The 17,463-nt window shown below is 37.2% G+C and overlaps 1 protein-coding gene across 1 annotated transcript in view; it reads right to left on the reverse strand.

The window, feature by feature from the left end:
* ADCY1 (adenylate cyclase 1) overlaps nucleotides 1–17,463 on the reverse strand; it is a 165,080-nt gene that overhangs the window by 112,986 nt on the left and 34,631 nt on the right. The window contains exon 2 of the mRNA XM_035549896.1: nucleotides 10,543–10,692. Within this exon, the coding sequence (XP_035405789.1) occupies nucleotides 10,543–10,692 (150 nt within the window). The remainder of the gene's footprint in view (nucleotides 1–10,542; nucleotides 10,693–17,463) is intronic.

Genomic DNA, 17,463 nt, shown 5'->3' on the forward strand with positions numbered 1-17,463 from the left:
CTGCCTGTAGAACTCCTCATCTGTCTCCTCGTCCTGGTTTGGCGGTCTATAACAGATCCCCACCAGGATGCTTGCCTTGTTGGCCTTCCCTCTGATCCTAACCCATAGGGACTCAACCTTATCATTCCCAGCCTCAAGTTCCTCAACATCAAAACACTCTATAATATAGAGAGCCACACCACCACCCCTTCTGTGCTGCCTGTCCCTTCTGAAGAGCCTATAGCCAGACATTGGAGCACTCCAGCCATGAGAGTGCTCCCACCATGTTTCCATGATGGCAGTATATAAAGTATATAGCGTTGTATATAGATACAGATAGATAGATGTATATAGATAGGTATATAAAGATACCATACACCTGTTTGAAGGTACAGGACAGCATATGAGAAGTAGAATGAGAAGAATGAGTAAACTTCAACAGCACAATCCACAAAAACACAAGAGATAGGATGATTTGGAAACCTCTGCAAATGAAAAAGCCCCAGACACCACTGACCATTGAATGACTATGAAGTCTTGATGAGATGATACCCTATAAAGGCAGGTGTGATCCTAGGATGGACTGAAAGACTGCTAGTAGGGTAACATTTAGATCAGCTCCATGACTCATTTTTAAACAGGAATGAAAGCAGAGAAGGGCTATGAGGACAAGCAATGAAACAAGAAGACTAGAAAGCATAGTCTGTTTTCCTGGTTGCCTTCATATCTATTAAATCAGAGTTGTCTAGAAATATAACAGTAAGGATTAATACACAGTGTAAACTGGCAATGAATATGTGACCAGCTTCGGCATATCAATAATCTTTATACTTTCACCCCATATCCTTAATATTCACTTTCTCTGAAACCTAATGCAAAATTCAATGTCTACATATAAGCATTGTCTCCATATAAGCATTACAGTGAACATTACAGGAAAAACGATGATACTCATTTCAGCACTGATTTTCTTTTCTGCAGAAAGCAGAAGCAGATGGAGGAAAACAAAATAAGGCGGGGGGTGAGGGTGGAGGGAGAAAAAAAAAACCAGCAAAACTCTTTACCTTTCTGCAGTGAACACTGAAAGGAAAGGAGAGAAAAAGTAGGAAGATTAGATAGCATTTTGGTAAACTAAGCAAGAGGTTCTTTCCTGGCTAGCTGCTAGTGCCAGTTTTTCATTTCACAGCAAGAAAGGCTCACTGTGAGCAAAGGCTGCTTCCCCTCTCCTTCAGGAGCTAACCCTGCCTAAACAGACAAAGTTTACAGAGAACAGGAAAATCAAAACACACCACTGCAAGAAGTTTCCACAAGATCCAGTTCTTGTCATCTTGTTGTTTCACCAAGATCCTTTCTTTTGAAGATGTTAGGAAGGTGGCATCACAAACAGGATCATCTTCATTGACACTACTCCCTTCTAGGTTAAATTGAAGAGCAGAGAGCACTTCACTGGCTAACCACTGGTGTGCCATTTCCTCTGCAATTACAGTTTTTCCTTCTTACCAGTCCACAGCCATGTCTGGATTGTTCCACCACATAATAATGAATTTTTGGGATAGACATGTATGTATTCCTCATAAAACGAAAGTCATGGAGCTAAATTGTACTCAGGTTTAACCCACAATTACCTTGTCAAACTGGGAAATTCCTAGCCAGATGTACTTGAAAAGAAGTAAAATCCTACATCAGCTTGTATCAACGAGGTAATATGGACCAGAAACCTTGGAAAGAGAATAAATTATGTGACAAACAGAAGCTCTTCACTCTACAAAAAGAAGTTTGGAAGACAAAAACAAACAAACAAAAAGCAAAACAAGCCAGAACAACAACAAACAAACCAAATCAAAACCACAACAATAACAACAACCAAACACACACACACACACACACAAAAAAAACCAACCCTGTTCAGTATCCTTTTCATGGAGATAATCTGTGATTAAGCAGTAACACAGTAACTTGTGGAGTATTTTAAAACTGCATGTGCCACTAGGTGTAATGTGCAACACATCTGTGGCAGACCTACTAGTCTATGATGGAACCACCTTCAATCTGAAAAGTAGCATAGGAAAATTATGCTAAGCTTCTGTTAAAGTGTTAGCTAGCTTTCAAAACAGTTGATACAGTTTTAGAAGTGAAAACAATTCTGTGGGAAACAATAAAAACACATGTAACAACTTTTCTAATGACATTTTAAAGCTCCTTATGAATTCCTATTGCTGAGGGAAGAAAAACAAAAGTTATTCATGAGTTTGCATTACTTTATACTGTGCCATCCTACTAGAAGACACAAAACATTTAGTTGATTTGAAACTGTCTTCCTGTATTTCCATGCTGCAATGCACTTGTAGTATATACTGTACATAAGGCTAGCTGTAGGTACAAGTAGGCTGTACCCAAGGAGGAGCAGACTCCAGAGGCCAGAAAAGCAGCGATGGCTCTTGTTGTCATCCTTTCCCATATCAGAGGCTGCTAATAAAGAAAAGACTGAATGACAACTACTGAAGGTGGTGCAAGGCACCTTTCATCTTTCCCAGAGAAAATGCTGCCACCCGTCTCTATCACTCTCCCTCTCACTCTAGCAGGACAGTAAAGCTGAGCTCTGCTGCACTCTTCATTTTAGCTTGGTGTCTTTCACCTGGTCCTCCCCTTCCCAGGATAGAAACGGCAGCAGGAGAAACATTACATCTTGCACACATGTTGAGAAGATTCTGTGTGCATCTTTGAATGAGTGTCCACACAGCACTGCTGTTATGAATACTGACATTTAGAAATCAATCATAAGAAAGTACTTTTGAAGTACTTGTTTTAGTATTTAACTAAAGATCTGATGTACTATATCTAGTGTTATTACCTATAATTGTTTTCAATCATATTCATGATGTTATCTATTGAAAATTGTATGGTACTGTAATTTTAATAATTCAATTACAGTTTTGTGTGTTCTTATTTTTCTCTCATCCTCTGTTCTCTCTAATGGAAAACACAAGGAGCAACTGGAAAAAGAAATTGAAAACAATTCACGAAGAGCCAAACTCCTCCAACATATTTAATTGACTATTGTTTGAAGCAGAACATATTCAAAATTTCCCAGTATTTCTTTCAAAACTCCTAACAACCAAAGTATCAATAGGTTTTAGAATGATACAATTAGTATTTTTTAATTTCTCTATTTACATTTGTCTATTGTACTCATTGTAAGCCAGCATTCATTACAACATGTAAAAGCTTAATGTAGTTGCATGACTATATGTCTATATATCTATGAGGAAAAACAAGCTTCCACAAACAGCAATCTGACTCATTCCCCTGTTAGACTGAGTAACAGTGAGTATATAGACTTATAGCAAAAAGCTAAGTCCATATGCCAAATTTTCAGGCTTTAGAAATCTGTTTAGTTGGTACCCAGTATCAAAAATTAAATGGCTGATAACTGATTTAATTTACATACTTGCTAACATCAGGAAGCTTTCAGGAGATGAATTAAAGCTGCGCCCAGTTACAGTACTGGTGTGACCTGCTGCTATAAGTGTGGCTTTTTAAAGGCTTTCATAGTTTTTCATATGATACCATATGTTACATTTTGCAAATTAAAGGCATGTAGATGGAGTAATATAATTACAATGTAATTAAAATATATGTACTTTGTATGATTTACAGCTGTATGTTCTTTCTTGTGTGTTACTGATTTTCTAGTTGCAAGGAATGTCTGTCTCTTACTATACAGCCATATAGCCCTAAGCTTAGGTGTCCTCCTATAACCACTCCCTGGGAAAACCTCAGCAGCAAGGTGTTCAGAATAGAAGGGATGAAGTGCCCTCACACGTGTCTATTACTACCAAGGATTACTGTTTATAGATTAGAAGGTTAGATTACAAACCTCACTTTTACTTGGCCAAAGTTAGGTAAGAATTCTAACGGTATGCCAAACAATGCAGCTTCTCGCACTATGTGCATTCCAATGAGAGGTTTAATCTGCATAAACACAGGTGCAATAGAGCTGAAAAATTGGTACACATTTATTTGGTTGTTATATTCTGCCTTGCAAGGGGTATCAAGCAGTTCATAATAGCTTCAGGCTGAAGTTGAAGCCTTCCACCTGAATGTTTGCTTGTAGCCCAAGTAGCCCGCAGTTTTATTATTTGCTGTATTAGGGATAGGTATGTATATGACTACTACAGGACTAGAGACTAACGGATGCTAGTCAGTGGAAAGCTTCTGAGCAAATTTTTCTTTTTACTGTTGTGTGGGAGAGAGTGATGTGCCTCTTTGCAACTCCATCTGAGAAAGGTGGGAGATGGGCCAGGATTACCACCCAACAAAGTAAAGGTAGACAACAGTCTGACTCAGTTCCGCATAAGCATCTAAGTAGCCAAAGGCAATGAACAAAGCAGAGGCTGGGAGTCTGCATCTCTGCTGCTACTGCTATTTGGCTAAGAGGCATTGCTGACCAGCCTGTACAAGTGAGCCTGAAGCCCAGCACTTCACATTTAGAATCTGAAATGGTAACACTCATTTTCTCTTTGCCCTCATCCTAGAACAGGACAAATAGATTTTTAAAAGTGGATTACCCTTTGTAAGGCTGTAGTTTGATGACACAAAAAAAAATCAATTTTAAGCCTCCTCGTAGCATAGAACACAACAGTGTTAATGTAGTACAGGCTCACTTGTCAGCTAAAATTAGTTAATCTACCCACATTTTTCAGAGATTGCATTGGCTAGCTTTCACAGAGGACCAGATATCATCTTGCCCTGCAATTTGTGTAACACCAGTATCACCTCCCTGTTGCATATTGGATAATTCAACAAGAACATGTTTTTGTGCCCACACATGTTCCAAATTTTTGCAGCAGGAAGATTTGCTGATATGTGTAGTCTTGAGCTGGGGAACTTAATTCTGACTTTATGTTCTTACTGGCAGGGCGCACTGGGCACGAACCTACAGATAACGTGCAAAGCCAATATGAATAATTACAGAAACAGGGCCTGTATTTTAATGATAAATTTCATATTTTGTTCTGAACTGCTGTGCAGAAAGTTGCAAGATTCTGAGAACAAAAAGGTGGGAAACAAGGAGAACCTGATTATGCATCAACAAGCATGCTGTCAGGTACCCTAGAAGTTACTTCTGTCTGAAGCTGTGCAAATATATTTTTTTTTCAGTTCCTTTTACTGACCTGAGAAAAACAAAAGAAAAACCACACGCACACACAAACAGCAACCTGATATCTGTCACCAAAATGAAAGTCCAACACAGCATGCTTTATTCAAACATAATGTATTTTATTTCTTTTTTTTCATAAAAGTTTGAAATTAAATATAACAGACAAAATGACTGGAGGGTTGCTATGGGTGTCATACTTTTATCCAAAGATACAGGAGGCAGTAGAAACATACAAAATGTGGAAGATCTAGATCAAGTTATTTTGAAGGGGGAATCTGAACCCAGCAGGGAATTTAAATCCAAAATGCCCTAAGCAGCAATTCAAAGTATACTGCAATGAGACTCATTGTATTTTTTTCAACACAGTTTCATTTTCTATGAATAGTTACTGATCAGATCTGTGACTTAGTGATGTCCCAGTTACTATATGGAATGCTAAACATATTGCTCTAAAATGCAGCAGACACTTTAAAACATGCACTTTCATTCACAGACATTTGTATTAACAATTCAGCATTGCATAAAGAGAATTTAGCTAGCTAGCTTCAAATGATCTTGTGAATGTACACAGAAACACTGCAGAGCAACACAGAGATGCTAGTCTGTCTCCCAGAACTAGCACTGTTCTAGTACTAGGAAGTACTGTGGTGTTATACTAACAAAGGAAACAGCCCTACCTCTCAGCAAAATTAAATAGACTAGCTGGAGTGCTATGCTTCTGTCCCTGAGGGTAAAACACAACTGGCTGTGTCTGCCCAGTGCATCCTAACTCCCTGTAGTTTAGAGTCATAGAGTGCTTTGGGTTGGAAGAAACCCTAAAGATCACCTTTTTCTAACCCCCCTTCCATTGGCAGGAACACCTTTCCACTAGACCAAGTTGCTCAAAGCCCCATCCAGCCTGGCCTTGAACAATTCCAGAGATGGGGCATCCACAGCTTCTTTGGGCAATCTGATCCAGTGCCTCATCACACTCTGAGTAAAGAATTTCTTTCTTATGTCTAATTTAAATTTACCCTCTTTTGGTTTAAAACCAAAACTCATCCTATCACTATACTCACTGATAAACGGTGCCTCTCCTGCTTTCTTGTAGGACCTCTTTTTGGTACTGGAAGGCTGATATAAGGTCTCCCTGTAGCCTTCTCTTCTCCAGGCTGAACGACGACAACTCCCTCAGCCTGTCTTTGTAGGAGTGGTGCTCCAGCCCTGTGATCATCTTTGTGGCCCTCCTCTGGACTTGCTCTAATACGTCCATGTCCTTCTTGTGCTGGGGGCCCCACAACTGAATGCAGTACTCCCGGCAGGGTCTCGTGAGAGCAGAGTAGAGGGGGACAATCACCTCCCTCGCCCTGCTGATCATGCTTCTTTTGAAACAGCCCAGGATACTGTTGGCTTTATGGACTGCAAGTGAACATTGCAGGCTCATTTTCAGCTTCTTGTCAAACAAAACCCTTGAGTCCTTCTCCTCAGAGCTGCTCTTATTCCGTTCTCCACCCAGCCTGTATTCGTGCTTGGGATTGCCCTGACCCAGGTACAGGACCTTGCACTTGGGTTTTGGTCCTTTTTTCAGCTTCTTATGTTAGAGGCTGAAATAAATTTGTTTCATGCATTGTAGTGGAGTATAGAACTATTTCATGACAAGATGATTTTTTTTCCCCTTCATTTTTTCCCCTTCATTTTTTTCCCCCATCATCACATTCTAACTAGGAGCAAATGCAAAAGTAAGTTTTAGGATGGAAAATACAACAAATGATCTGCACAAGTTGCTTGAAAAATTACCTTCTTTTCTAAACATATTTACAATACTTCTGCAGTACCAAACCAGCAAAGACATCAAAGCTATTTTGTGGGGTTGGGAGGTTTTCGTAAATTCAATTTTTTATTTTTTTTTTCAGTATTCCTCATATGGAAACAACAAGAACTTTTCACATCAGCCTGTGCTGCAGCAAGTGCATTTAACTGATGGAAATTATATGCTTTTTCCCCAAATCCAGTGCATGAATATGCATAAAAATATTCTTATTATCAGGGAAAACAAGCAAACAAAACAAAAGAGCAATATTTTTTTAAAAAAATCAGCTAGGTTAGGAGTAGGAAATAACTTTCCTACTAAAGAGAGACTGAACAGGCTACAGTTCAGCTTGGAAAGAGAGATGAGCAGGGCTATGAGAGGAGTCTACAGTACCATGACAGTCACACAGAAGGTTATTATAGAATGACTACTCATAATTTATCACAAAAGAAGAGTTGAGAAGTATAAGTCATTAGATAACAAGCCTCTAACAAATAAAATTTTCTGTTTCACAATGCATAATTAGGGTGAAGTTCACTATCACAAAATTGTGTCGAGGACAAAACTGTCTTTGTATTTTCAGGTATTACTCTGGTCTTTTCAGGTCTAAATTCTTGTGGATGACAAAACTCTTTCAATACACTGAAAGGGATACTAGGAAAATGGAAAATGGGCATGCTACCATCCTTTAAATACAGTGGTCAAGTTGCACTTCAGTTTAAAAGGGCCTTCAGAATTACACTATTATCACTTGCTTGGAGTTATGGCACACTGTGGAGCCACCACACTGGGAATGAGTGTGACATGATGAGTTGCAGCTTCCTTTCTGTTTTCCCCTCTGAATGAAGCAGCAAGCACCCTACATCAGTAGCGGATCACTACTCTTCTCTATGCTGAACATTTCACCCATTCTCCATTCCTGCTTGCTCACTTCAAAAAGGATGAAGCACTGTGTGGAAACTGCTTTCAGGATTGGTATATATATTGGATGTTTAACACAGAGTCTTCAAGGCAGCAGGGTGGTAACGCCTTGCTTAGCATATAGTTAAGGGGTTATCTTAAATTAAGAAGTGAACACAAAGATACAGTGCAGTGGGAATAAAAGGGAAGTACCCAGGTGCTCTAATTGAATAGGAACAATGAAACACAGTTCCAGTTACAGGGAAAAGGACCTACCTCACAATATTTATTCAACTGCCTGCTCTGCAGAGAATAGTGTTGCTGCTGAAATTTATAGAAAACAAGAGAAGACAACTATTTCAGCAGAATGATTATAATTAGTCACTCATGTTCTAAAGTTTACTTGGTCTATGGCATTGGCTTCTGGTCTTACTCTTGACTTGCAAAATATCATTTATCAACATAACAAATGGATGATTCCACAATGGAGGGCAGTTATTTTTCATGACCACAGAGAACAGATAATGTAATGAACATTAAACTGAATTAAAAAAAAAACTAAAAAACACACACAACAAAGAGTTAGTCTGCTTCCTTCTCCCCAGCAACACTCCTCTTTCAAAGCCTTTCTACAAACTCCTGAACAATGACTCTAAAAACACTACAACATGAGGTATACGTGATGATCTCTTGCTCCTAGAAATAGATTTAGCAAAATTATCACATGGTACTATTACTACAAATGCATTCCATATGAAGAGAATCACTGTAAGTAGGACACAGAGGAAGAAATCTCATTTACAGATGCAACTGTGGTATCTGTCTCACACACTCAACACTTTAACTCCAAAATGCTCTTTATGATCAAAAGCCGAGAGTTTGTTCTTTCTTTTCCCATTAGAGACTTGCACAGAAATACCAGGGAAAGGTTTTAGTGTTTTTGATTACAATTCTCAATGTAGAAGGGCTATGCTATTTAGGTCAGAGCATTTAAATGAGACAAGAAAGTCTGATAATAAATTTTAATCCTTTTTAAATTTTATTGTTTGTAGCTCAGAAAACAAAAGCACACAGATGATCACAACTATTGAACTAGGTCAGAAAGTCTTTTTATCCTCAAAAAAACCTTGAATATTTGCAAGTAACTGGAAACTTGGGCTATGTTATCCCACAGAAACTATGGATTAAGGTTGTAGCTTGAAATCAGATAAATCTTACGTTGATTTTAGAAGTATTCTAGTGTAGTGTAAAATCAGCCATAGAAGGTATTTCAATGATACTTTGTCATCTTGTTAGCCTATTTCACAACTGCATTGAGTTTTATGCATATTGCATAAAGTTGGTTTCACACACACAGGAGAAAAGCGAATTCTCTTCATTGACCTTTACACTGCATTGGAAAGTGATTTACAGGATTCTTGGGTTATAATATAAACAATAATGGTAGTTATGTATATGGCTTTTTTTCCTTTCTTATCTTTATATATGCATGGATAAAACACAAAATAAAATATAATGTTAATGTTCTAAATATAGAAACAAAAAAGTCAAGTATGATTTTCATGTTGGATCCCAGAAGCAGGTTTTCAGATGCGTAAATGGCAGTCGCCTAAACCCCATGAAATTTCACTTCTGGCACATTTATGCCTTTGAAAATCCTCAGCTTGAGATTACAAAAGCCCAGAATCAAACCTAGTCTTTAATGTTAATGCCATTCTTACGTGGCCACCAAAGATATAAAGTTGTTCAAAGAAGACATCTACTTATGTACGTTTAGGTCATAAAATGCATTCACTAAATCCATATCAGGACAGTTCTTAATCACCTACATTATTTCAATATAGGAAATTGGAAGCGAAGTGTGTGAAGTACTCATGCTTTGAGAACACCAACATCTTCTATAGCAAGGTTTGAATATCACTTAACTCCTCTATTGGCATAAGTTACCATAATTCCACAGAAGTCAATGAAGCTAAAGAGCTTCAGAGCTGCAAAGCATGTACCTCTATTATTACGTAGACAGAAAAAATCAGACTGATTCAAAGTTTACAGAATCAACATCTGTTAGTGGGTTTAAGATTCAAACCTGTGAGTATTATCTGAACAGAAAGGTCTGCAATATAGCAGTTTTTCTCATCATTTCCAAAACTACTTGGAAGACTGATTGATTCAACTGTGTGAAATAAAACATCAAATTAATTAATGTGGCTTTAAGAAAAGGAATAGAATGTTATGATTCTTATCCATATATATAACAATGTAGTTCCTTCTCCCCAAAATGTAAGGACATCTTTTGTTCTTATGTGTCATGAATGTAAACGGGATATAGCACACAGACAGGAGAGAAATTTTTACAGCATATCTAACACCTACCCAATATTAACCGTGGTGGGGGAAAAATATACGTGCATATATAGTAGTATGCAGTAGTCTGTTAGCTTTTCCTCAGCACTAAAACACATTCACTCTGGTGTTGGAGCTTATGGTACCTGTGTGGTAAGGCTGTACCTTTTATGTGTGATGAAGAGTGAAACACTTGCATGCGTTGAGAAGAAAGAACTAATGCAGGCAGGGGAGGAAGCATTCTTCCTTCACAGTAGAAATGCACACACTTCCTACCATGCACTTAGCAGCAATGTCCTGACCTCCAGTTCATGTAACTATAATGATCTCAGAAGAAACAGAGAAAAAGAAAAAAGTCTTAGAAACTGACCTGTTTTTCATTTTCATCCTCCAGCCTCAGCCTGTCCTCTATGCAGTTCCTGGCCTGAAGGAATGCCTTCCTCTGAGCCCTTTCTGTCAAAATCCTCACAAAGACCCCATACAAATTTACACTGACAAAAAGGATTGCATTGGCCACAAGCTGTAAGGAAGAAAGAAAAATAAATGAATATTTTAAAATACAGTTGTTGTGGTTTTTTTTATTCATTTATTTTATTTTACATTTCTGCTCAGCAAAATAAATTGAAAAGAAAAGCATGTTCTTTAAAACATTCTGCCTTGCTAGTCATGTCACTGAAACCCTTTCTCGTAGCCCAATTGTAGAGAAACAATAATAGCAGCTACCACAAATCCAAGCAGGCAATATTGCATGATACAGAACTTTTCATCTGCTGAAGTGAATTTCTCCTATGATGATCTATAGCTTATCACTTTCACGCAGCACCAGTTCTTTCATCAGTTCATTGGAAGATCTATCCATCTAGTAAGGAGACTAGTACCTTCAGCATTTAATTAATTGCATGATGCTCATAAGACAGAAATTGTATCCTATACCCCAGTAATTTAGGAAAATTATTGTTCCTTTTTTTACAGTTGAGAAGTGAAGCACTGTCAAAATCTGTAACTAAATCAAAATGTATTACTTAGTAAAACAATGAAATACAAAATGTGTTATCTGGTAATGCAAAATCAAAACTTATTGCTTGGTACCCCAAGCTTTCACATTGTGAAGTTTGCACTTGGAAAATCTCTCCCCACATCCATATTGTTAGTGAGCATATTTTGTTTTTTTGAGAAGTCTCCCCAAAATATTGTTGATGTAATTATTCAGTGTACCTGCCAGAAGATGCCAAGGGTTTTCAAATGGTGCACAAAATGCTTGTACCATCTGCACAAGCCAAGACCCATGGAAATGCTAATAGCAGGAGCAATGAATTACCTTGGAATTACTTCCATGAATGGTGCTTTGATGAACAACACATAAATGATCCAACTGACCTTCTGATTATTTTTATTTTATTTTTATGATATGTGAGTAAAGTTAATTAAACTAATGTAAGTAACTCAACACTGGCTTGCATACCACTTCCCTACCCAAGACAACCCAATCCAAGTTCACCCAAGTTTCTCACTGCATCTCTGATATCTGAAGCCATGATACAGTTACAGAGTAAGGATGTGAATGAAAACTTGCATTACCTAAGTGTCTTTAGATAGTAAATTTTGCAATGCAATGTTTGCTTAGAAAGAAGGCAAAGAGTCCTATTTAGCTACTACCTTTTGAGTCTCATTCTTCATATTAACCTTAATTACCAAAAAGTCTTGATGAGGATTCATGGAACTCAGGAATTCCAAAATTTCAGTTGGCAGTTAAATTGGCCAAGATGGGTTATAACAAGAACAAAGAAAGACATTACAGTAAATAACATGATTCATGTAAAATTCCTATGTATCTAAAATTGTTCGTAAAGACCATATAACTGATGTTTATTTCTCATTTCACAGTATATATTTCTAGCTAGTACATCTCTAATGTTGCATGCTCTGCTACTGTAAACCAAAGAGAAGCCCACTGCCCATGTTTGCACTGCATGGTGAGTCCAGCTGTGCCAACAACACAATCAAATTAAAATAAATAAATAAATAAAACTAGTGGAAAAAAATGGTGCATTGTAGAGAATGCTTACCAGCTTTCATGGGTGTAGGGCTGAAAGCTAGAACTCAGCCAATATGGTAAGCAAAGATTCAGAATGATATCCAGAAACTTCCTGCTGACTTCTGAGAGCCCTTGGGAAACGTTTTATCCCACAAAAATAAGAAATATATTTCTCATGTGTAAATGATGGTAATAATACATCTACATCTCCTGTGATCTCAGTATAATAGGGTGAACTGAAAGATCCATTCGGTGGGTTTTCCAGGCCTTCATGGATTCATAATTCCTCCAACTTTTTTCCTTCATATCTGGTTGTGATGAACTAAGAGGACAACACCAACCATTTTCCTTCAAAAATTCTCACTAGCACATAATCAAATAATAACCTGCAACAACAAAAGGGATCTGTGCCTAGCACTAGTGTTTCCTTTCTCCTCAGATATCCAAAAAGAAACACTTATCTCCCAAGAGATAATATGATTAAAGAATGGTGTTGTGGCTTCCTCTTGAGAAGTGCAAAATGTGGATTCAAATGTTATCAGTCAGATGAATTTCAATCTAATAATCTCATGTACTGGTTACTTGTATGCCAATTCTTATAAATAGCAATAGAAATGTAAAATTTTGAAGATGAAAAGCAGCACACAAACATTATTTCATGAAAGAGATGAGCATAGTCAGCAGTTCCTATCATGCTTTATTTTGCTTCATCACACAAGCCTGTTTGAGATATAACAGTTTTCTGTAGAAATTAAGTACCAGTAAATTAAAATTTCTGTAGAAATTCCAGTATAACCCTATTTTTAGACACATCAATGCTGCTAAACTCACCTTATCCCTGCATTTTGTCATGCTTGAATGTAACGACAACAGTACGCTGTAAAGCTAATTCTTAGAAGCTCAGTGGAATAAAAATAGAAAGGATTTGTAAAGGCCATATTTGGAGGCAGTAGACAGAGATCAAAAAAATAAACAATCAAGTGTTACGGGCAAAGCAACTGCTTGACCCTGTATATATAGAAAATAGCTGTTAATAATGCTGCAAAATTAATACTATCTTTAGGTACTGATATCAGAGTGACTTAAAACATAAATAATTACTTTCAGAAAAAAAAAGTGTCAACTTGGTTTCTGGTCTTCAACTGAAAGCAGTAAAATATATTTTAACAACCTATCAGACGTTCTGTGATTGTTATTATGATTTAACTCAAGCAATGATGATCACCTGGACTTGAGGTAACTAATAGGTGGGTTCCTGCAATCATGCAACCACTTTCAGACTCAGCAGGGTCAGTAATTTTCCAACATGCTTTGAATACTTTAAGATGAAACAGCTTAGCTGTCAGCTCTGGCCTGTGGGGAATCATGAAAAGTGATAAAGCAAGTAAAAGATTCATTGATTTCAAAATGTGAGAAAAGAAAGTAGGGCAGATTGTCTCCTGAGGTAGGAGTTCTTCCCCTCCACAATCCTTCTGCGTATTTACTACTTTTTCCTCAATTGCAAACTACATACATTCTTCTCTGTAGGTTTCTCAAATATATGTCACTCCCATAGTCCCTTTCATTTCAATATGTAAGCACGTATATTGCTCTCTATATAAACATAACTTACACACATTATCTGACATAAATCAAGGAAAGACCGAGAGACATACTTTTAACACAAAGCAATTTTAAGATTTATTGAAGCATCTGAAACTGCTGAAATATCAAGGAGTTTCATTTTAAAACCTTTCTACATTATTCATTATATTGCTGCTTAGTATCAAAAAGAGTGCTCTTCAGACTTCACCACCACCTCCTATTTACATAACTACAGAAGGAATAATTTCCTTAATGTAACACACAGTAATTTAAAGATATTTTTATTCCACGACTTCTTTCAAACTATGTTACCCATACTGAGATAATAGGCCAGCCAGAATAACAAAAATGCTTCAGAGACATGAAAGACAATTTCCAGTTTTGATTGCTGTCTTATCCTCTGCATGAAGTATGCTGCACTTCAGCAGCATTGAGCACCTTGAGCTTTAAGCTTCTCTATATCTTAGCAGGGTACAACCTCCATCTCTGGATAGACTGTCTGCCATGGTTCCTTGTGCTCACTGTAGTGGTTGTTATCAAAGGCAGACTTCTGACACTTCTGACACGGAAAGGTAGTTCTTATAAGCTGCCTAGTCACTGAAGAGGGACTGACAGCTCCAGCAGGTACTTTAACCAAATTTCTATTCTTCCTGTATTTTCTTCATTGACTTACTTGGGTCTAAAGTTAGTTTTGGTAAGGAATTTGGTAGGGAATTCTGAATATGCAGTGTAGCAATTCCCATCAAGGAGTGGGCAAGTAATTCTGGAGATACACTTACACATGCACAGGGGTCAAAGAGTTCAGTTAATAAGCTATTATTATTATTATTATTATTATTAATTATTATTATTTTCATAGTCAACTCCCACTTCTTGAATGTCCCTTGGGTTTAGCTGAGAGACTCTTCATAGTGTCTCTCAAAACTTTTTTCTCTCTCTCTGCTACTCTAGATATATTCTATCTCCACTTTTTTTTCCTTCAAAGCAAGAATCTTGTGTGTATGTTCATTCATGTTCTTTCTCTCTCTTAAACGTTGAGAACTCTGTCTGCAAATGACCTATTAATTACCTTTTAAGAAGACTGTGTTTTCTCAACACTCTAATTTTGCTATGAGATGAACAGTAGCATAGTAGACAGTTCAAACCTGAGGCTGGTTTCCACTATGGAGTTGGTTTCTGTTTGTCTCACAAAATTGCCTCACAGAAAAATAAGGCTACTTCACTAAGGTGTAAATGGCTTCTGGATCATTTGAATACTTTTTTACAAGGTGACATTCATATGAATGGATATTGAAATACCCAACTGAAGTAGACTAAATGAGAAATATAAATTATTAGAGAAGAAAACTTAAGGAACTTCATTCTGCTTTCTGGGTTTGTGATTTGAGTGGGACTGAAAATGAATTTCAATAGTAACCACTCCCCAAATCATAACTCAGCAGCTAAAATCAATATTTAATTTATCAGCATCATGGTTTAACATAGTGTCCCAAAAAATAAAGGAGACTGGAATAGGCAGTATATGTGGAGAGCTGCTCCAGGTGAAGGCTGAAATCTGCAGAAAAAACACAAGAGCAAGATGATTCTTACACGTCTTAACCCTCAGATATCTGAAAAAAAATAAAGGTATGGAGGGCCTGAATTCTACTTCCAGTTCTTTGTGTTGATTGAGTTCTACTACAAATAATTTCTGTGCCACAGTTGTTTCCATTATGCAGATAATGTAACATTTACTCATTCTGTCAAAACACTTAGACATAGCAATGAAATGAGTTACTGTAAGATATAAATGTCTATTGTGAGGCATGCCTCTAAGGAGTCATAAAAAGATTACCAAAATGAGTCAGTGCTTCCTCCATTACAATGGTTGAAGAGCAAAGCAATACTGTGTTGTTCATTGAAATTGTTGATATCATGAACAAGACCCTTCAAAAGTTTAAATAAAAATAATTTCTCTTTTTCCAGTTGTGGAAAATTACAGCAGTGTTTTATTTACAGAACAAGAATGCGTAGAAGAGAAAGTGCAATTGCTTCTTGGTCTTGACATGGCTTTTTTAAATCATTTACTTAACTCACTTTGCAACCTTTTGAGAACACTTAATTACTACTTCTGCTTCCTCCTTTTGCTGAAGTGGCATATCACAGGAGCAGAGAATTGCTCCTTAGCTCTTGCTGTGTCCCAGAAACTATGCCCTGGTACCAAAGAAGTCAGCCAAACAAATTATCTCCAGATTAAACAAATGTATTTCCTTTTTGAATAAACAGTCCTCTCTTACTTCTATTAGTTTTTGTCCTAGTTTCTTCATATAACTTACTAAGAAAATGTGTTCTGCTGTGCTATTCTCCATGGTTCACCTCTTAATTTGCACCCCCTCCAGAATCTATAGCATACGCTAAGAGGGGATTAGTGACAAGTAAGCCTGGACAAGCATCAGCCTCAGCCTTCCTAGCCATTAGTTTTCTCATTCATGTGGTCAAACCCTGTTTATAGATGAGCATGCAGCAGCAAACATGGAAGTTACCAATCATCCAATGATGGGTGAAAATTGTTCTGCATCATAACTGTCTAGTGTGTGCATGTCAGGGCTAGCACTGAAGGGCAAACTGAGTCCAGAAAAAAAAGATCTAAACACAAAAATACTCTTTTAGAAATGGTTGGCCCAAATATATAGCTTTAACATCTGAAGCTTGCCAAGTATAGCACTAAGCTGTTGCACTTCAGAAATTTCAAAAAGCAACAAGAAAATGATCTGATTTGTCTCTGTTGTTATACAAGATGTGAATATTAATATTCTTTTGTGAGTTGATTCCTGACAGCATGTGAAGAACATTTTTAATTTATTTCTCTTGGTTTCATGTTTCTATCTATGAAGTCCAGTTAAATTAGCAATATTTTCATATATCAATGCAGATCTTGCAGATAAATAATTGCAGGTTACATGTACACACATCAACAAATTCTCTCCAAAGCCAACATAAGTACTGGGGCTACTGGGGACAGAAAAGAATATCTGAAGAATATTATATATGAAGCATTTCCCACTTATCCAGACAGATCTGTCAAGCATAGGTGCACACAAGAACTGGCTGATCTCCATGGTTTTTCACTATGAGAGAGGCTATGAAAGGCTGTCAGATATGATATGATGATATCGCAGTGTAGCTTTCTCTTGCTGTTATATTATGGTATTGAAGTCTAGAGTATGCATCAGGTCCACTGCAGGTTCATATAACTTAAATCTAATTATATGGTCTCAGTCACTTCCATCTGAGAAGATCTGACACGATGAGCTGCCCACAAAAAAGTAAAAATATTCTTGCAAACTGGGCTATGTCATATTCCACAAATTTCTCTGTGCTGAGAGAAGAGATGCATGTTTCCTAGCTTCTTTCCTGAGTTTGCCCTTACACTCTTCTATAGTAACTTGTAAATCACCATAGAACAAATAAGGCTTAGTACTTTGGGGTGGTTTGCTATGGTTGGTTTTGTGGGTGGTGGTTGTTGTTGTTGTTGTTGTTATTTTGACAATGCAATTGTTCTCAAGCATTGTAAATAGCTGTTAGCTATCACAAAAGAATACATTGCCAAAGCTGTTTGAAATCATTTCTATAGAAATTAACGTTCTGCATATTTTTATTAACTTGAGCATGTAATTTGCACTTGTTTGACAA

Source organism: Cygnus atratus, chromosome 2 (genome assembly GCF_013377495.2).
Source record: "Cygnus atratus isolate AKBS03 ecotype Queensland, Australia chromosome 2, CAtr_DNAZoo_HiC_assembly, whole genome shotgun sequence".
In the NCBI taxonomy this organism is placed as follows: domain Eukaryota; kingdom Metazoa; phylum Chordata; class Aves; order Anseriformes; family Anatidae; genus Cygnus; species Cygnus atratus.